Here is a 20,968-nt window from a genome sequence, read left to right as displayed (position 1 = left end):
GCCTCAAAGAATCTCCGTGAACAGAGAGGAATGCCAGGTGTCACACAGCTTTCCTTCACTCTAATTCATTCTTGACTAGAGCCTGTATGCCTGTTCCAGGGATGTTTGAACTCGTAAAGGATTTCTTATGATCTTCACTAAATACATTAAGAAGAATGCCAACCAGTGCCCTTTTGTGTACTGGGGCATGTAGTCATGTGATTAAAACAGGTAACATGAACTCTGACTTTAAAATGTATTGTAGATACAAATGCTCTAAGCTAGGAAAGGCTTTCCACATCCACAGTCAACGATGGGAACCTTTCATTCCTCAGAAATAAGCCCTTTTTAGGTCATCGAAAAAGAGTGCAACTGCTGCAGCTCATGATGCAGTATCTTCATGAGCCCAGAGCACATACAAATCCTAAGGGAACCACCATAATACACCGCTAATTCCTGGCACCGGAACAGATGAAACACATTCTATCCTGCACATACCTGCCAGAGGAGGCCACTTTCCTCTTCTGTGAGATTTAAAAAGCTCCCCCAAAAGGTTTCACTCCCATCACCAATACACAGAAAATGGAGGAAAGGCTATTTCCAGTTCTTGGCCTTTAAACAACTCTAAATGTCAGTACTCATAGTGGCATATTACAAAGTAATAAACAGTGCACACTTGGGGGCAAACTACATATTGAGCTAACGAAGAGCTCACTGTGATTAAGATTAGATCAAACAACAGCAGAACATAGGCAAATTTTGTCTGAATTCTGTAGTGAATATACATGCTGCAATAACATTTAAAAAGCATGGCAGCCTATTCCAAACCAAAGAGAACAGTTTTGGGCAAAGAGTGGGTCTTTGTGTGTTTGAACTCCCACCACGTAAGGGTGAACTCGATATGCATGCTAATGACCTACAATTATGAAATTAAAAAAGAAAAATGCTAAAGGATGCCAGAGTGAACATCAGTGAGAGCCACAGACACCCACTCTCTTTTAACTTTTTACAAATAAACTTAAAACTATAAATTAGAAACACAAATAATCATGAGTGACTCTAACATTCAAAGGAAGTAAATGAATTGTGTAGGAGATTAACCCCATAACTTGGTTTCTTATTTAAAAATTTCTTGAGCAGCTCTTTGATGATGGTGATGTTTATCTCCTTCTTCTTGGCAGCCGAGCCCAGCGAAAGAACGGCACACAGCAGTTGCTGCCCAAGCCTGGGTGCTCCTGGTGGTCCTGCACGATGGGCTGTGCAGTAGGCTTGTCAAGGAGAGGATCCTCCCTGGCCTCTCCTTGGGCAGAGGAGGTGAGGCTCACCTCACAAAGATCTTTGGAGAGAGGGAGGCGGGGATCTCAGCACAGTGGGAGCCCCCTCTTCCTGCCTGCCCACCCCGCCTGAGGGCTGTACTCACCACCATGCTTGTCTGCAGCCCCAAGCTCCTGGGGAGCTGGGGCTCCTGGACCGGGCTCATCAGCAGGGTTGTGGGCAGCGGCCAGGAATTTTCTGTGCCCATTGTTGTAGTTGCTGTAAGCCGCAATACCATCTGCTGCAGCTCCAGCAGCTTCACCTGGAGGGAGGGGTGCTCAGCTGCCATGCCGCTGCCTGCGCCCACCCTCACACCCACCCCCACCCCCACCCCCACAGAGATGTTGCCCACCCTACCTTCATCTCCTCCCTGAGCTCCAGCCTGATGGTGTCCTCCTCCCAGTGCCGCATCTTTGGCACGGCCCCCTGGTTCTGATAAAAGGTGATGGATTTTCCTGCGGGAGGACAGGGCTCAGATGCTGGGGCCCCTCCGACGGCCCTGCAGCTCCCCCTGCCATGCCCTGGCCTCCCACTCACTGATGGCATCTCTCTCGCCAGTGGCGGATGAAGCAAAGTTCTTTTTTCTTCACCAGCTCACTCAGGTCAGCCTTCTCCTCCAGGTGGTCCATAAAGCTGCTCTGGAGCCAAAATATTGCAGTCACATCTCGGCAGCGACCTGCCCTCAGGTGGCATTTTCAAGTCATGGAGAAGGTGGAGGTGAGTCCTGGCATGGGCCAGCTTCTCCGTGACTTCCTGCAGGGCCCAGTGGGTCTCCCCACTCACAGACTCGCCCCCAGGCCCTGGGGCTCCAGGGCCTCTGGCTGCCTCTGGCTCCTTCTGGGCCAAGGCCACCGGGTGAGCCAGGCGCTGGCAGCACACCCTCTGCTCTTTCACCTGCTCTTGTAACTGTGCCTGCTTCTCCTGGGCACTAGCTCCAGCGGACTTGAAAAATGCCACCTGAGGGCAAGATGTGAGCATTCTTCTAGGGGCATACACAGAAGAAATGGGGCAGAGAGGTGGAGCGCAGCCCCTTCCCTTGGGGCCTCAGAGAGTGCAACTGTTGGTCACAGGTGAAATGGTGTCTGACCACTGGCTCTCGGAAGGGGTGAGGGTCCAGAGAAATCAGAAGGCAGGGAAACAAAGAGCATAAAGTGGTCTTGGAGGGACCACAGAGAAAGGTGGCAAAATGGGTGCAGGGGGGAGTCAGGCTCACCATGGCCTCCCTGTTCTCCAGGTCCTCTGGGACACTCGGCATGGGCTGAGGTGCCTCCTCCCCCTCACTGGCCAGATGTTCTCCTCCGTGTCCTGTGGGGGGTGGCCAGAGGGGTCTTCAGACAACCCAACAAGGGAGGTACTGTGGGCCCACCTCTACCTCCACCCTCACTGTGTAACCCTGAGCCAGCCCCTCCCCAGAGAGCAATGAGCTGTTGTTCTTTATTTTTACTTTTAAGAATCAAGATCTTGCTATTCCGCCCAGGCACACTCCCACTACTGGTCGATGTGGGAGTTCTGACCTGCTCCCTTTCTGACCTTGGCCAGTTCAGCCATCCTTAGGCAACTTGGTGACCCCCCCGCTCACAGGAGGTCACCACACTGATGCCGAACTTAGTGCAGGCACCCGGTCGGCATAATGACCAGCTGTTCTAAAGGTCTCTTCCAACTCCTCAATCCTACGCTGCTAGCAGTCCCCCCTTCCTCCTGGGGCTCTCTCCTCTTCCTCTGAGCGGTCTCCCGTACCTTCCCCAGGGAGAGCCATGAGGCTAAGCTGGGCTGTTAGCTGCTGGTTCTGCTGGCTGGCCGCTTCCAGGTGCTCCTAAGGGGCCAGGAAAGAATGAGAAGGGATGGAGTTTGCCAGGTCGTCCCCCTCACAGCCCCATCCTCGGCAGCTCCCTCCCCTGGGTCTCCTGCAACTTTTGGCAGGCCATCTCAGCCACTGCTTTGCCTCAAGCTTCCTGCTGCTGCAGCTGGTTCATTAGCTGGGTCTGTTGCAGTCACTGCCTGTACAGCGCCTCCTTCTCACAGGTCAGCTGCTGATAGGCGGCCACCTGCTGCTGATAGGTGGCCACGGACTGCTGCAGGTGACCCAGGTAATGGTCTGGCTGCTGCTGCAGACTCTGAGCCTCTTGGCTCTTCAGCTCCACCTGCAGGAAGACCCTGGGTGTGAGGGCACGTGGTGGCTGGTTTCCAGATTCTGGGCCCATTAATAGGGTAGCGAGGGCACTGTGGGGCTCTGTCAGCTACCCAGGCCCCTGTCCCCTTACTCTGGGCCTAAGTGACTGCCTCCCTTTCCTAGAACCCCATGCCTCCTTCCCCAGCCTCAAATCTCATACCCTCTTCTCATTTAATCCTCAGCACCTCTGTAAGGAAAATGCTAACTTCCCTTTGAAGTTAAAGAAACAGAGACTTAGAGATGCAAAGTACTTGAATGGTGACCAGTGGAACCGAGGCTGGAATCCAGTTTTAATCTAAGGAGGCTTTTTGTTTTGTTTTCAGACAAGAGTGTCACTCTGTGGCCCAGGCTGGAGTGCAGTGGTGCAATCTCAGCTCACTGCAACCTCCACCTCCTGGGTTGAAGCAATTCTCGTGCCTCAGCCTCCCGAGTAGGTGGAATTACAGGCATGCGCCACAATGTCCTGCTAATTTTTTTTTTTTTTTTTTTTGTAATTTTAGTAGAGATGAGGTTTTACCACATTGGCCAGGCTGATCTCAAACTCCCGACCTCAAGTGATTCTCCTGCCTCAGCCTCCCAAAGTGCTGGGATTATAGGCATGAGCCACTGCACCTGGTATAAGGAGCCTGTTATAGCACTGTCTCTTCTCCTGTGACTGGGGGCTCCATGCCTCTAGCTGGGATGATGATGTCCAGACCTGAGAGGAGCCCAGGGCTACCCACCTTTAAAAGTCAGAGGCAGGAAGCAAGAAACAGGACTGCCCTGGGGGGTGCTGTGGTCACCAGCCCCCAGGCTGGAAGCTGCCTCTGGCCTGGCACCTCCCCTCCCAAGAGGCTGCTGCCCACCTCCCAGCCCTTCTTGGATGGGGTGGAGGTTTCCGACTCCTTCACCTCACCAAGCTTCTCCTGTAGCTCCTTTACTTGCTGCTCCAACTGCAGTGCGCTCTTGTTCTCATTGTTCTGGACAGAGAGAAGCAATCAGCAGCCACCCACTGCAGCTGGAGACCCCAGAACTTGGTGTCTGCCTCCCATGGCACTGGGAAGGCTGGAGGCAGGTTAGAAAAATCACCCCCTCTCTCCCACAGCCACCTGGATCACAGGTGCCTTTAGAAGTAACCTTTCACGTGAGGGCTACACTGCCCCATTTTAGAGGTGGGGAAACAAAGGCCCGGAGGGCTAGGGAGGAGGGCAGGCTCCCCAGTTGGGGCAACGCACCGGCTCCTCGAAGACGCTCTGTGGCTTGGCCAGCTGCTGAAGCTTCTCGTGCTGCTCCTGAAGCCTCTCCTCCTGCTTCCAAAGCCTGTCTTCCTGCTCCTGAATCCTCTCTTCTTGTTGCCGGTTCAGGAGACTCATGTGCTGATTGTTTTTGACCTGTGCCTGGAGCTCTCCTGCCACTCTCTCTAGTTCCTTCCTCAGGTGCTGCAGCTCCACCTCAGAGGGCACTGCTGGGGGCTCCGGGGGCAAGGGTTCAGCTGACAAAGGAAGCAGATAATAAGGGCCTCTGGATGCTCAAAAAAAAAAAAAAAAAAAAAATGAAAGAAAGAAAGAAAAGAAAAACCCTCCTCTTGGCGCACAGCTCCTCTCAGGCTCCTCAAACTTGGCCTCACTGCTAATGATTCCTCGTACCCAGATGGTAGCCAGTCTTCCAAAGCACTTTCAGAGAAAGAGCACTGCGGGTGGCTCACAACGGGCCCTCTTTGCTGATGGGGACACTGAGACTCATTGAGATGACAAGACTTGCCGTCTCCTGGCACAGATCTCTTTCCCTCTGCCTCAAAGCCCTTCCATCCACCCACCTCCCTGGGGCATTCTAAGCCACCCTCACAGCCCTCTGATGCCAGTCCTGCTGCCAGGCCATGCCAGCCCCATCTTACCCGTCTGGTTTTTGAGTTTGGACAAGCTCCTCTCCAGCTTCTCTACCCGACGCATATCTTGCTGCTTCTGTTTCTTTAATGTGCAAATCTGCCCAACGCACAGGGGGAAAGGGCCCTGGAGAGAGGGGCTGGTGGCTGGACAGGCTGCCCTCTCCCTCTCTGCCCCTACCTCCACAAAGCCCAGACCCATGACCACCTCTGGCTGTACTATTCCCATTTTACAGATGCCCAGAAAGATCCAGTGACCTATCTAATGTTGGGGGGCTGAAGGGTCAGATCTCACCTCCTGCGACATTTTTCTCATCCTCTGCTGCCACCGGGCCCTCTCTCCTTTTAGATGTTCAGCATACTCATGTCTTTCTAATTGGAGTTGTTGAAATGACTCCTTCAACTGCAAGAATGGGCACAGAAGTTAGGAAGGGCTGTCACTGGTCCTCACCTGCTCCTGGCCACCTGGGGTCATCGTCCTTCCACATAACTCCCTCGGAAAACCTCACCTGTGTCAGCTGCGCTTTCAGCAGTGCCTCCTCCCGCATGGACTGCTCTAACTTCCACTCCGTACGTGCTTTACTGGGGCCGGACAACTGGATGGCGAAGAGTGAAAAGTTTCAATCTGGAGAGCCTGGGCCATTCCACACAGTGCCCCTTAAAAGGGCTAGGGCTAGGCCCAATATACAACTCGGTCAGTAAAGATCAAGGCATTTCCAAGCCCGTGGTCTGGTTTTTAAAAGAACTCAGTAAAGTTGGAACGGACAGGGAATGAGATTGAATTTATAGCTGGCTAACAGAGGCCCAGAGAGATCAGATAATATTGCTATTGTTATTACTGTTATTATTACCACTGTTTGAACCTTTGTGGAATGCTTCACCAGGTACCATGCTAACAATCCCATTTAATCCTCGCAACCACCATAGGAGACAGTTACTATGATTCCCTCTATTGTGGAGATGAAAAAACATGGAGTATTTGAGGTTAAGTGCTTGCCTAAGTTCACTTAGGCAGAGCTGGGATATAAACACCCAGGTCTATCCAATTCTCTAAGCCCGTTTTTCTTGCTGGGGATGGGGGCACAGATAGGAAGGGGAAAATTAATCTTTTGTTCACTTTTTGAATGGATGATACATTTGCATAGTCCAAAACTCAGAAGGTACAGAAGGGAAGTATCTCCCGGCCATCTTGTTGCTCTCTCCTGAATTTTTTATGAACCCTTGCAGACATGTTTTATGTATATTATCATAGTATGTACACACACACACACACACACACGCACACGTTTCCTCTTTCTACAGAAATGGTAACATACTAAAGGTACCTTCTGTACCTTCACAGTACAAGTACCCAATACCCCACCTAGGACTTGCCCAAGACCACAGCCAGGTAAGGGCGGGGCAGGCACTTGGCCTCCAAGCTCTGCGTCCAGTGCTCACTCCACACAGTGACCCCCAACTCACCCACAGCAGCTGACTCAGCCCCAGGCTGCCACTAAAAACCATACAAAAAAGTAGCAAGAAATGGCCATGCTGCCTTCTGGGCAGGACACGCCATCCTGCAGAAGGGACCTTTAGGCTCACTCCTCCATCTGCAAAGCCAGGCTCCCAGGGGATGGGGCAGGTGGTTGGACTCACCTGGTTTGCCTTCTTCTGTGTGGCCATGACATCAGAGAGAACACTCTCTAACTCTCCTTTACGCTGCAATGAATGTTGCAGGCAGACAGCCAGATCCTTGGACTTTTCTGTAATGAGAGAGTTGAGATGGGGCCCAAAGGACTCCCCCTGAAGACCTGTCAAAGTGCCAGTTTAAAGGATGACAGGGTGCCCAGATTCCCACCTTCAAAGTATCTGAGAGAACGTTTCATGTGGTACAGGTCCGTATTTAGTTCCTCTTTCTGTATGTTCAATGTCTGGATTTGAACCTTTGGGAGAAAAGCCAAGCAAGTGCTGAAGGAGAAGGAAAGAAACCTTCTCCGGAGGACAGGAGGAAACTGCACACCCTCCACTCACCTCTAGCACCCTTTTGGCTTTCTGTTTCTTGTTGTTTGCTTTCTTTTCCTGTAGGAAGAGGAAGACAGAGCTCTTACCAGGGGGAGGCAGAGATGGCACAGCAAGAGACATGCCCCCAGAATGCCACCAATGCCCCAGGACAGGCCCACCCATGGGACCAGGTTATCAGGGGCCCTGTGGGGATGGGGTGGAATCTGAGGGGTGAGCCTTCTTCCCCAGGCTGGGAGTGGGTGAGACGAGACTGGGGCCTGTATGTCTGAGTGCCCCCCAAACCCAGCAGTCATGTTGCGAGGAAACGAAATCACGTTACTTCTTCCAGCTGATGTTCCACTTGTTTCTTCTGTTGTTTCTGTGGGGAGAGTCAAATAAGGTGATGGAGGGTGGCCCCCTCAACTCTATTCCCCAGACCAGGAAGCGGTAGGCAGGGGCCAGGAATGGATTTTAAAGGCAAAGTTCTCAGACCCAGTGGGAACTCAAACCGGTAAACTCTCCTCAAGCTCCCAAGGACAGAGGATTTGGGTCTTTGTTGGCTTTTGCCCACAGCCACAGAACTCAAAGTCTGAATCTGGAATCTCTTGAGAGGACAGCAACACAAACCTCTAGAGATGGAGTTTGAGAAAGGCCCCTCCTGCTGGCAGCTTGTGATTTAGAAAAGTGGGTTCATTCAATAAACATTTACTGCGCATGTATGGACCAGGTACAGTTCTTTACAGCAGATATAGGATGGAAAAGGACAGACAGGAGCCCTTAGCCCTGAGGTTTCCATTCTAGGGAGCCTTTAAATCTCAGACTCGAGAGCTAACAGAGACCTTTGATACTCACTACCTCCTCTGGAAACACGAGCCCAAAAAGGAGAGGTGGCTTGTCCAGAATCAAAGAGCAAATTAGGGACTGAGTCATGGCAGAAATATGGGGCCCTTGACAACCAGTCAGGCTAGCACTTCCCCAAGAGGCAACAACCCCAGGGCGCGTGTAGCAAGGACTCGAGCAGGGGTGTCTGGAGAGGAGAGAGTCGGCAAAGAGGGCAGCAAAAGAAGAGCCATGCTGCATGCTCTGGGGTCCCTCCAGGTGAGGCCTGGGCACCCAAGCTCCCTATTTGTCCCAGGCACCAGGGACCCCCAGCCCCTTTCTTCAGGGCCCCAAGGGGAAACTGGAGCCCAGGATTGGCAGCGTGGAATCAGGGGACCCCAGTGGACTCTTACCAAAGATTTGATGGTGTTCTTCAGTTGACCGATTTCTACGGACCTTGAATCCAGGACTACTGCTTGTTCTTGGCACGGGCTCTGAGGTGCATGCAGAGAGGAGGAGGTGGAGCAGGAGTAGGGGGAGAGGTAGAGAGAACAATCATTAGGGCTGGAGTGTGTGGGCTGTCTCAGCTGGCAGAGGGGCACCCAGTCCCACCTGAAGGAGGAGGTTGGGGGGTTGACCCGAAGGGTCACTGCACCTTCGCCCAGAGCCTCTTACCTCCAGATCTTTCAGGGTAGCAGATGATGTAGGGCCTTCCCTGTGGAAACCTGTTGCTGACTACAAGAGATGAGAGTGCACATGGAGATGTTCTGTCCCCCACAGTGTCTGAGCCCTCTGACTTCCTTTCTTCCCCATCAACTGGCAACATTTTCTTTTCTGCCTATCTTGGACCCTTTGTCCCATAACTCCTTTGTGCCAACTTCTCTCATGGTTCTTATCTCCCCACCATCCCATCCTGGGGCCCCTTCAGTGACTCCTGATGGCAAGTGGCTGTTCTCATTGTCCTGGTTTCCCCTTGAGACTGGGGATGAGGAAAATCAAACCATATCCTGGGTGTCCTGAGTGTTTACAGCAGGCCATGTACTAGGGATTAACATAAAAACAACAATAACAAATCTCATTTAAACTTCACAAATGGAAGTGAAACAATATCACCTCTATTATACAGATGTGAAAAGAGAGGCCCGATGAGGTCTAGCAACTTGCCCTAAATCATATCCCTAGCAGAGCAGATGGAGAGGCAGGATTCAAACCCAGAATTCCTTTTTTTTTTTTTCTTTGAGACAGAGTCTTGCTCTGTCACCAGGCTGGAGTGCGGTGGCATAATCTTGGCTACTGCAAGCTCCACCTCCCAGGTTCACACCATTCTCTTGCCTCAGCCTTCTGAGTAGCTGGGACTACAGGCACACGCCACCATGCTTGGCTAATGTTTTTGTATTTTTAGTAGAGACAGGGTTTCACCATGTTAACCAGGATGGTCTCGATCTCCTGATGTCATGATCCGCCTGCCTTGGCCTCCCAAAGTGCTAGGATTACATGCGTGGGGCACCACACCCGGCTAAAGCCAGAATTCTTAACCAGTACCCAGCAGTCCATCCACAATCTTAAGAATTACCCTCTATTGCCCCTTGGGCCCCCTGTCCCCAGAAGCCTGGTCAGCCAAGACTCACATCCGCAGGTGACTGGCAACCACCAGAAGTGGCTGTCTCAGGGATACTGTCATTTGTTTTCCTGTTCCTGTTCGCTCCTGCTGGAACTCTAGGGCTGTTTTTCTGCCAATATTCTTTTAACTGTTGGAAGGAAGAGCAGTAATACTCATGAGAACCATCAGCCCCTGCAGCCACATCCTCCTTTACAGTTTTTACAAAATACACTTACACACCATCTGATTTAATGACACCAACAACTGTACAAGGTGTTGTCACACTCATTTAGTGACTGAGAAGGATTGATATCATGGCTAGAAAAAAAAAAAAAGAAAAAGGCAATACTGGAACTTTGAAACTCAGTCTTCTGACTCCAAGCTCTGAGGTTTTGCCAAGAATCAGCAGCTGCCAGGGACCAAAACCAGAGGCAGAGGTAGAAAAGTAAACATTAAGTAGGCAGGAACTGTATGCCATGTGGTTTAGAGTCACACATCCTCACACGTCTGTTAGTGTGAAGAAGTGCACCAGTACCTCTCAAACTTTTATATCAATGTGTCCTCATGGCAGAAGGCAGCCTTTCTCTTAAATCAGAATTTATCAGAAAGAGGACAACCCAAGCCTCATTTCAGAGAGAGGTCTGGTATACTCTTAGAAACCTATGTGACTGTGATCCCTAAGTACATTCATGTTTTTTCTCTTGATCTCAAGAGAATCAAGGGAAACTGATGCTTCAGAAAGATGTCCCACATTTATCCTGTGGCACTCAAAGTACCCAAGGTTGAGATAATATGAGGAAGATTCAAGGTGTCAAGTTCAGTTTCCCAAGATCTATTCCACAGAAGATGAGCAAATGTCACTTCAGAGACCACTGACTGAAGGAGAGTCTGGTCCCAGAACCATGGAGAATTAGAATATGAGGTGGAGAACTCAGAAAAAAATGTTAAAATCTCTCTGGAAAGTAGAAGCCTGGGAGAAAACCAAATCAAACCCATTCTCTCATTGCCGCCCAGAGATACTGTCAATGTTTTTGAGTTCATGGGGGAAGTGTAGGCTTTTCCCACCGTCAACATCTGTAAGGGAGTGAGGCAGCCTGGAACCTCTTGCTCCTAGGTCCCAGAGTCTCCATTCCCCTTCCAGCTGGAAATTTGTGCTGTGACCAGAGGAACCAGAAATGGGGTGAGAATGCTTAGGGGACTGGGTCGTAAGATCAAAGGCCAGTCTTGCAGTAACGGCAGTTACTAGGTGGACTGTGACATCACAACATTCCACTCCTCCTGGTCGGGGGGAGGGACCATGTCAGCACCATGTCCAAGTCACCGCTCCACGATGGGGGAGGGAAGCACAGGGTTGGGACCCAGCTCCTTGGAGACGCCAGCACAAAGAACCCAGGGAGGTCGACCTTGAGGCAGCAGGAGGGGAGGGCACAGTCTGCAGCAGGGAGTCCCAGGAGTCACCAGTCCAAAGTCACCCAGGGATGACTGGCGAGGGTGGGGCCTGGCTCCTTGGAGATGAGAGCCCAAAGAGCCCAGGGAGATCAAGCTTGGGGCGGCAGGAGATGAGGGCCCAGTAATGGAGCGGGAAGCCCCAGGAGTCACCCACCCAAAGTCACCCTGGGGTGATTGGCGAGGGCAAGGACTGGGCTGCTTGCTGAAGGGGTGGGGCTGACTGACAAAACTTTGATGGGGGTAGCCCAGAGGCACCGGGGTAGGGGGGACCAGTCCAGTGTGCCTCAGGAGTCGTATAGACTCTGGCAGGGGTCTTGTCATCAGAGGGGATCTGTGGCTGGGTTGAGGGCTATGACCTAGTGCGTTTTTACCTTTTTCTTGGCTGCAGCCAATTTGTTGTGTTGAGTTTCTTCTGCCATTGCAGGGTGGGGAGGGAGGTAGGGTTGGGGTCACAGCAGCAAAATCTCAATGAGAACCGATCAAGCCTCCAGTCACCTACCAGGCAGCTGTGTGACTGAGCCAGAGGAGGCGTAACCAGGGCCCCAGTAGAATGCGGAATAGGGGTGTGGCCTTAATGCTCCAAGCCCATTGGTCAATGAGAAAGATGAAAAGGAAAGGGGGCGTGGCCAGACAGCAGTGTGTTCAGAGGGACCTGTGGCTCACAAGGAAAGCTGCCCATGCAACCGCTCTCCCCACCCACTCTAAGAGAGGGGAGAGGCCTCCCACTCTGGAAGAGAAGAGGGGCCGGCTTTTGCTTTAAAAGCTTTAAAACTTTAAAAAATATATGTGTGTATACTTTATATATATGTGTGTCCGTGTGTGTGTATCTATGTTTTTCTCCATAGCTGTCTTCATTATCCAGCTTCTATGCAAGGTCTATGATTTTGGCCTATATTTTTCATCTTTGATTACGGTACAAAAATTACCAGTATTACCTTAACTGAGATACAGATCCTATAAAATGGAAAATGCATAGCATGCTTGATGATTAATGAAGCAGACTATATTATCCAACATTCTAATAAGATAAAATAATCACAATGATTTCTCTTTTTTGGAAAAATGTTTCTCATTCTCCTACGTTTTCATTAAGATTTTTTTTCTTAAACAAGAAACATGTCTAATATCTGTAAAAACACAAAGCTTTTGGGCCAGGTGCAGTGGCTCATGCCTGTAATTCCAGGACTTTGAGAGCCCAAGGTGGGTGGATCATGAGGTCAGGAAACCGAGACCATCCTGGCTAACACGGTGAAACCCCATCTCTACTAAAAATACAAAAAAGGCCGGACATGGTGGCAGGCACCTGTAGTCTCAGCTACTTGGGAGGCTGAGGCAGGAGAATGATATGAACCCCCGAGGTGGAGCTTGCAGTGAGCCAAGATCATGCCGCTGCACTCCAGCCTGGCTACAGAGCAAGACTCCATCTCAATAATTAAATAAATAAATTAATTAATTAATAACAATAAAAAATTAATAGTAAGAGCAATGTGAACAAAAGATGCAATAAAATAATTTAGAAAATACAAGCTATTAAAAATTAGATTTTAAGACTTGTGCAACAAAGTCAAACAGCACCCAACGAAAATGTATACCCTTACATGTTTGTTTAAAAAGCAATTTAAATTACATTGATCCACTTAACTAGGAAAAGCAAAGCAAACAAAAAGGGGGAAATAATTAAGACGTAAGGAAAAAGGAAAAAGAAAAACCACTAGATTTAAAAAATAAAACTAAAGGAGGATTCTTTCAAAAGACTGAGATAATAAAACAGTCAAGCCTCTGATAAGTAATCAAGATAAAGAAAACTTTGAAGAGAAAAGGGCATATAGCCACATGTGAATATGATGCAAAAAGTGAAAACTTTACACATCTTTACAACACCTTAGAAGTATGGATGACATGTTCTTTTTTTTGTTTTTTTTTTTGTTTTTGAGATGGAGTCTCGCTCTGTCACCCACGCTGGAGTGCAGTGGCGCGATCTTGGCTCACTGCAAGCTCCGCCTCCTGGGTTCACGCCATTCTCCTGCCTCAACCTCCTGAGTAGCTGGGACTACAGGCGCCCGCCACCACGCCTGGCTAATTTTTTGTATTTTGGCTTAGTAGAGACAGGGTTTCACCATGTTAGCCAGGATGGTCTCCATCTCCTGACCTCGTGATCCACCCGCCTCGGCCTCCCAAAGTGCTGGGATTACAGGCACCGGCCAAAGTTTTCATTTTTTTTTTTTTTTAAGATTCTACAGTTACAAAAACTAACTGAAGAAGTGGAAAATCTGGAGACCAATACGCAGAAGAAGGAAAAAGACAAAGACTCATCCTCCAAATTGGATATTTATTTAAACCAGAATTTGTCAGCCTCACCAATACTGATACATTGGGCCAGATAATTCTTTGTGGAGGGTTCTCCTGGTGTGTTGTCGGGCATTTAGTAACATTCCCTCTACCCACAGAATGCCAATAAGACCTCCCGACCTTGACCAGTTGTCACCACAAAAATGTCTCCAGATATTTCCAAACGTCCCATAGGAGGCAAAATACTCCTGCAGTTGAAAATTCCTGTGTAAACCAGATCTACATCCTAGATCTTAGAAAAAAGATGTAAAGCTTCCCAACTCAGCCCTGCATACCCTTGCTACTGAAATGAAATAACAGCCTTATTGGAAACAAACAAAACTATAATCTTATTTAATACAGAAGTAAAAATGCAAAAATAAAATATTACCACAGCCATTCTAACAGTGTTTATTATAGGAATGCAAAGATGATTCAAAATTAGGAAAAATTCATCAGGCAATTCACAAATTATATTTCTACATATAATTGAAGGCAAAATCATGAAAAACAAAGTAGCTCTATATGCATTAAGTCCATGATCTATTCAGTGAAAAACACAAGTTGCAGATGTCTTACAGAAGGAAAACTTAACACTGAACACATATCCTTACCATCTGCTCTTTGTCCTGAGGCTCCAATAGAAATACAGAGAAGAATAAACATTGTATAAGCACGCAATTACAAAAAAAATGGGGTTACCAACAGAAGAGAATTCATCTTCATTAGACAATGACAGTACATGGAAAATGGTTAACTAATGGAGCAAAGCAAACAAAGGTGGAGGTCAGGGGGATGCTGAGAACAAGGAGGCTAATTTGTCCCCAGCAACCTAGAAAGGTTCTAGACCCAGACACGAGGTATCCACGAGAGTGGGACTGATAGGCAAGACTGAAAACAGAGATTAAGCAAAAGCCCGGATAGAGAACACATTTTACAGGCCCTGAAACACACTGCTGGCCCCATCTCCTTAAACAGAACCCAAGCAAACATATCTACCTCAGGCAAGAGAATGTAGATTTTACATCCAGAGGAATGGAGTAGTCATCCAGCCATCATTTATGATTGCACCAGGAGATAAGATAGAGGGATGGAGGATAACAATTAGGAATCAGCATACATTCCCCCTAAAAGCTATCAGTTGACAAGTCTTGGCCACAAAGAACTCCCAATCAATTTTTATTTATTTTTATTTTTATTTATTATTTTTTTTTTTTTGAGACAGGGTCTTGCTCTTTCGCCCAGGCTGGAATGCAGGAATGCAGTGGCATGATCAGAGCTCACTGCAGCCTCAACCTCCTGGGCTCAAGCAATCCTCCTGCCTCAGCCTCCCAAGTAGCTGGGATTGCAGATGGGTGTCACCACAGCTAGCTATTTTTTTTTTTGTAAAGATGGGGTCTCACTATGTTGCCCAAACTAGTCTTGAGCTCCTGGGCTCAAGTGATCCTCCCACTTCGGTCTCCCAAAGCACTGAGATTATAGGTGTGAGCCACCACACCCCGGCTCCCAGTCTTTTAGTACCTCTCTCAAATATGAATGAGCAAATAAAGGAATGAAAAAAAGACTACAGGTCAGGCGCGGTGGCTCATGTCTGTAATCCCAGCACTTTGGGAGGCCGAGGTGGGTGGATCACCTGAGGTTGGGAGTTCCAGACCAGACTGACCAACATGGAGAAATCCCATCTCTACTAAAAATACACAAATTAGCTGGGCGTGGTAGCACATGACTGTAATCCCAGCTACTTGGAAGGCTGAGGCAGGAGAACTGCTTGAACCTGGGAGGCAGAGGTTGTGATGAGCCGAGATCACATCATTGTACTCCAGCCTAGGCAACAAGAGCAAAACTGGGTCTCAAAAAAAAAAAAAAAAGACTACAAATGATAAGCAACATAGAATAGATATTTAAGGAAAGGCTTTAAAAAGAAAAATAAGACCAAAATAAACTAAGAAAAAAAATTATTAAAGAACAAAGAGATGCCAGGGAGAAGACAAAGAGTATCAAAATCACTTCATAAAGACACTTGTGAATATATTACATGTATAAAACAAAACAGAATATGAATAAGAAATAATCAGAGAAGAAAAAGTTCTTAGAACTCATGCTTCATCTTGGGAGTTGGTCTCCAATGAGCCATACCTCCTGTCATCATGTCCTTAGACAGGCCCATCCCATAGTCAATCTGGGTTGGCCCCAACACTTACTTGAACCTATGGCATGTGGTAGAAATGACACTGGACCTGTTCCAGGTCTGAGCCTTAAGAACCCCTGGCAGCTCCATTTCTGTGCTTCTGGAAGCCAAAAATAAGAATTGACTACCCTCTTGGAGAAAGAAAAGCCACATGAAGAGATCCGAGAGGATGAGATGCTATGCAGAGAGAAAGGCCACATGAAGAAACACCAAAGCAGCAGACCTGTGGGTGAAGAAGCCATCTCAGACATTCCACTGCAGCTGAGCATCCAGATGACCAGTCCCTGACACTGTCTGACCGCACAGTGAGAGCTGCAAAATAAGACCAGCAAGAAAACTGTCCAGCTAGCCCCAGTTAATCCATACAGTAGTGACAGATAGACATATGTGTAGTTTTACGCCATTAAGTTTTGGGATAATTGGTTAAGCAACAATAAATAACCAAAACAAAACTTAAAGTTATGACAGTCCAAATAAAATTTCCTGAAAGTCGAAAGATAAGAAAAATATTCCAGAACTTAAAATTTAAAAAAAATTTAGAAATAATGTGAGATACAAGACTCAAGACAAGAGGTCTAAAATCCAATTAACAGACACTTCCAAATGAACAAATAAAATGGAAAAGAGAAAGTTAACAACAAAAATATGACAAGATTCAAGACTCCAACTTTGAAAGAGCCTATCCATAGGCCTGTCCATTTGGTGTACCCAGCACAATGAATGAAAAAAGACCCACACTAAGTACACTGTTGTGCTATTTCAGCTCAACAAGGAAAAGACAAACTCCTAAAAGCTTCCAGGGATAAAGTCATGCATAAACAAGTGAAACTCAGGATGGCATGAGGCTTCACCACCACGACTGGTTAGAAGACAACAGCACAGACTTTGAAATTCTAAGGTAAAATTATCCTCAACCTAGAAATACATAATCAAGCAAACTATCAATCAAGTGTGAGGGTAGAATATGAGAGATGTGAATACTGATGGGGATGTGATATGCAGCAGGCACTGTTCTAAATGGTTTACATGTACCAGTTCAATAAATCCTCATAGCTCCCTAAAAACATAGGTACTACTGCTATTACTGGTTCCCCCATTTTGCAAATGGAAAATTCATGCATAGGGCAATTAGGGAATCAGCCCAAGGACATACAGCTTATAAGTAGGAGAACCAAGATTCAAACCTATCTCGGACTGGCTCCAAAACTCAAACACTGGGTCATATTTTTTTGGAAGCTAGAGCTCAGAAAAGATACCACTGCATGCTTTCTTAGAGTTTTATTTGAGGATGTTGTCAGGGAAAATGAGAAAGGTTAAGCCAAGAAAGACGACATGGGATCCAGGAAACAATGGATCTAGTCTAGGAGAGGAGATGCGAAAAACCTCAAGATGGCATCTGCACAGCCAACCGAAAGAACAACCTGCCAAGATGGGCTCAGAGGAGCCAAAGGCTTCAAAAGAGAAAGAGATCTCACAGAAAGGGCTACAACAGCATTTTTTAAATTAAAAATTACTACTATGAGGAAGACCTGCAAAACAAAAAGCAGCCCCAAGAAAAGAAATATCCTATCCTAAATATTCTAGAAAACTTGGCTTTATTCTACAAAGTCCTAATGATAATTAGAGATTACTTATATGACTAAAGATAATATTTGAGGAAGGGGAAGTGGGTGGTATAAGAGCTAAATTCTCATGTATTTTAGTAAAAAGTAAATAACTGATGCCTAAATAGGTAAATCCAGGAAGAAGTTAGAGGTGGTGGTGAGCTAGTGGAGATTTCTGTTGCTTGCAGGAGATAACATTTGGGCGAGTCCTTAAGAAGCATAGACAGATGTAAGGAGATGGCATTTCTAGGTAAAGGTAATTGAATAAGCAAAGACAAAAAAAGAAAGAAGCAAAAACATTTATGGACACCAGGAATATTAACAACAAAAATGTGGTGGTATGGAGAAGGGCAATTGTTTGCCTGTCATAGTAAATATCAGCAGCTCCAAAGAATGAAAGATTATTTTTAGTACCTAAAACAGAACAAAACAATTCAACAGGAACAAAAAAACCTAATTTCTAAATAAGTTGAATAACAAAAAAAAATCATCCTAGTTTGACTTTTGCTTGAGACAATTTATTTTATCTCTTGAACACTAGAGAATTTTTACTTTACCTGTAAATAATATGTTATTATTATTATTATTATTATTATTATTATTATTATTATTATTGAGACAGAGTTTCACTCTTGTCGCCCAGGCTGGAGTGCAATGGTGTGATCTTAGCTTGCTGCAGCCTCCACCTCCCAGCTTCAAGTGATTCTCCTGCCTCAGCCTCCCGAGTAGCTGGGATTACAGGCGCCCACCACCAAGCCTGGCTAATTTTTGTATATTTAGTGGAGACAGGGTTTCACCATGTTGGTCAGGTTGGTCTCAAACTCCCGACCTCAGGTGATCCACCTGCCTGAGCCTCCCAAAGTGCTGGGATTACAGGCGTAAGTCACCACTCCCAGCCTAATTATTTTTATTTGTCTACTTGACTTTTTTTTCTATCCCTACCTGCACCTCTTTCCTGGAGTAGGAAAATACAGGAATTCATGAGTCCATCCCAATATGGACTCCAAGATGCTCCAGGCTGTCTCTCTTACTCATCACGAGTCTATATTACACACCCAGCACAAAGTGGACAGCCAAACAAAGAAAATCTTAGAGTAAAAATGGCCTGCAACAAAACTATGGAAACAGTGAAAAGATCAGTCATTGCCAGGGGTTGAAGGGAGGGACGAATGAATAGGCAGAGCATAGAGGATTTGGGGGCAGTGAAACTACTCTCTATGATACAATAATTATAGACACATGTTATTATACTTTCAACCAAATCCGTAAAATATCCAACACACCAAGAGCGAACCCTAATGTTAACCATGGACTTTGGGCAATAATGGTGCATCAATATAGGTTCATTGATTGTAACAAATGGACCACTCTGGTGCCCATGTTGGTAGTGGGGAAGGCTGTGAGTGTGTAGGGGCAGGAGCTATATGGGAACTGTCTGTACTTTCTGCTCAACTTTGCTGTGAACCTAAAACTGCTCTAAAAATGATCTATTTAAAAGAGAGAGAAGGCCAGGCGCGGTGGCTCACACCTGTAATCCCAGTACTTTGGGAGGTCGAGGCGGGAGGATCATGAGGTCAGGAGTTCAAGACCAGTCCGACCATCATGGTGAAACCCCGTCTCTACTAAAAATACAAAAATTAGCCAGGTGTGGTGGCGCACACCTGTAATGCCAGCTACTCAGGAGGCTGAGGCAGGAGAATCGCTTGAACCCAAGAGGCAAAGGCTGCAGTGAGCAGTAAGCCAAGATCGTGTCATTGCACTCCAGCCTGGGCTACAGAGGAAGACTTAGTCTCAAAAAAAAAAAAAAAAAAAAAAAGAGAGCGAGAGAGAAAGGAAATGGCCTAAGAAACTACAAACTACCACAAGATGGCACTCTTTCTCTCAGAAGCTTCAATGAGGGCTGCATTTCCAGAAATTGCTACTGCTGAAGAGTGTAGCAGGGATTGTGACTGCCCCCGGCCCCGTTATTCGTGAAGCTAAAAGAGCTTCACAATGTTGTCCCAGCCCAACCCCAGGTTTATACTTTCCATGGGTGTTATTAAAGATAGGTATTATTATGATTCAGGTGTGATGAGGCCAACAGATCAGGAGATGACTGCTGCTGGAAAGAGAGTTTTTTACTGTTCCCAAGAGGAAGGGGCACCAGGTAGGTCAGGAGACAGAGCAGGAGGAAAACGAGGGCAAGAGCCTTTCTTGTGGTTTCCACGGGAAGGGACAGGTGAGGCAGGGTAAGCAGACTTAGCACTGACTGGTTTGAATAATTTCTGGGGCATGATTGACTGGGGCATACGGCTGTCCGTAGTATTCTGGTAGCTGGCCCTGGGGTGACTAGGGCAGGTAGATCCTGGCCCAGAGTATAGGAGTCTGAGAAAGGAGGGGGCTGGGGTATGAGCACTGGATTGCTTGATTTTTTTTTTTTTTTTTTTTTTTTTTTTTGAGATGGAGTCCCGCTCTGTCGCCCAGGCTGGAGTGCAGTGGCGCGATCTTGGCTCACTGCAAGCTCCGCCTCCCAGGTTCAAGAGATTCTCCTGTCTCAGCTTCCCCAGTAGCTGGGATTACAGGCGTGTACCACCATGTCCAGCTAATTTTTTGTATTTTTAGCAGAGACAGGGTTTTACCATGTTGGCCAGGCTGGTCTGTAATGGATTGGTTGATTTGTGTATGAAAGGCAGGCTTTCAGGCAAGTTCTTTGCTATCTCTAGGAACTGGCTAACCCTGGAAGACGCAGTCTCTCCAGGGTCACCAAGGCTCCAAAATGACAAAGCATCTGAACCACATGGTTAGTAAAATGGAGTATAGTGACACAAAGTTATACTCTCCAGTTCACAAACGAGGTCAGAAACAATTCCAGGAAAATTATTTTCTTATGGTTACTATTGTCAGGCCACTCAAAGGAGTTTTGATTTCCTGAAAAGGAAATCTTCCACACAGATGCTATAGAAAAAGATCTAATTGCTTCTATAAACTGGCAAGAATATTTCCATAACCACAGAACTTTTTGCCAATTTCCCAACTGGAAAAAAGTAAGATGAATTTGAGCTCCTTTAAGTCACTCCTCTTTACCCGCATGGTCTTAAGGTGACTTTTAGAGAGAGGACACAGGCAATGTGAGTGGGAGAAGGGCCCAGGTGCCACACCTTACTTGTACTGGCAGATGAGGAGGAACAGCACAGACCGCACATCTGAGAGAAGAACTGGTTACCCGCAGACAGGGCCAGGAGTGTCCTGAGGTTACTCCAGGGCCTGAGAGCTTCCAGGCAGGTGTAAACATGAAGGCTGGCTTGGAGCAATCGTATTATATCTGCACAATCCGCAGTGAGGCATTGTCTGTGGCAGCAGCCTCCCTGAGCCAGCAATAATCCCTTTTTCTAATCTGGTTTAATTAAGTGGACACCAGGCGTGGATCAGAAGAGAGGGGTCATTTATGGGATTGCATTATTTAACCAGGTGATCACTTAGAAGGTTTTGAGTTTCTAAAACAAAAAAAGAGACTGTGCTACTAAGAACTGGCATGCAGTAGACAGTTTAACAAAACTGAAATGCCGGCCGGGCAAGATGGCTCACGCCTGTAATCCCAGCACTTTGGGAGGTCAAGGTGGGTGGATCACCTGAGGTCAGGAGTTCGAGACCAGCCTGGCCAACATAGTGAAACCCCGTCTCTACTAATAATACA

At 47.2% G+C, this 20,968-nt stretch overlaps 1 protein-coding gene and 1 non-coding gene across 4 annotated transcripts; both read right to left on the bottom strand.

Annotated features, from left to right (window-relative positions):
- Positions 1–1,044: 1,044 nt before the first annotated feature.
- Positions 1,045–11,756, bottom strand: LOC129137183 (putative golgin subfamily A member 8I). Of its 3 annotated transcripts, XM_054667261.2 has the most exons (19): positions 11,547–11,756; positions 9,755–9,874; positions 8,802–8,861; positions 8,540–8,620; positions 7,648–7,686; positions 7,338–7,385; positions 7,165–7,249; positions 6,963–7,069; positions 5,834–5,920; positions 5,620–5,727; positions 5,337–5,424; positions 4,678–4,934; positions 4,354–4,422; positions 3,031–3,106; positions 2,507–2,598; positions 1,831–1,931; positions 1,651–1,748; positions 1,400–1,555; positions 1,045–1,315 (listed from the first exon to the last, which is right to left on the bottom strand). In XM_054667261.2, exons 1-19 carry the CDS (start codon positions 11,592–11,594, stop codon positions 1,140–1,142), a joined length of 1,896 nt encoding a protein of 631 aa, XP_054523236.1. In that variant the 5' UTR covers positions 11,595–11,756; the 3' UTR covers positions 1,045–1,139. The 3 variants fall into 3 exon arrangements, with proteins under 3 accessions (XP_054523236.1, XP_054523237.1, XP_063650512.1); XM_054667262.2 differs by lacking the exon at positions 4,354–4,422; XM_063794442.1 differs by lacking the exons at positions 2,507–2,598; positions 3,031–3,106; positions 8,802–8,861 and adding an exon at positions 2,077–2,130 and having other exon boundaries at positions 4,309–4,422; positions 8,540–8,690; positions 9,768–9,874; positions 11,547–11,681.
- MIR1233-1 (microRNA mir-1233-1) lies at positions 1,748–1,830 on the bottom strand. The gene has a single exon (NR_035584.1). It is a non-coding gene; the product is annotated as a microRNA mir-1233-1 (primary transcript).
- Positions 11,757–20,968: the final 9,212 nt, after the last annotated feature.

This window comes from Pan troglodytes, chromosome 16 (assembly GCF_028858775.2).
Source record: "Pan troglodytes isolate AG18354 chromosome 16, NHGRI_mPanTro3-v2.0_pri, whole genome shotgun sequence".
Lineage (NCBI taxonomy): Eukaryota > Metazoa > Chordata > Mammalia > Primates > Hominidae > Pan > Pan troglodytes.
Note: the sequence above shows the minus strand (reverse complement) of the source record. Positions and strands in the feature narration are given on the sequence as shown.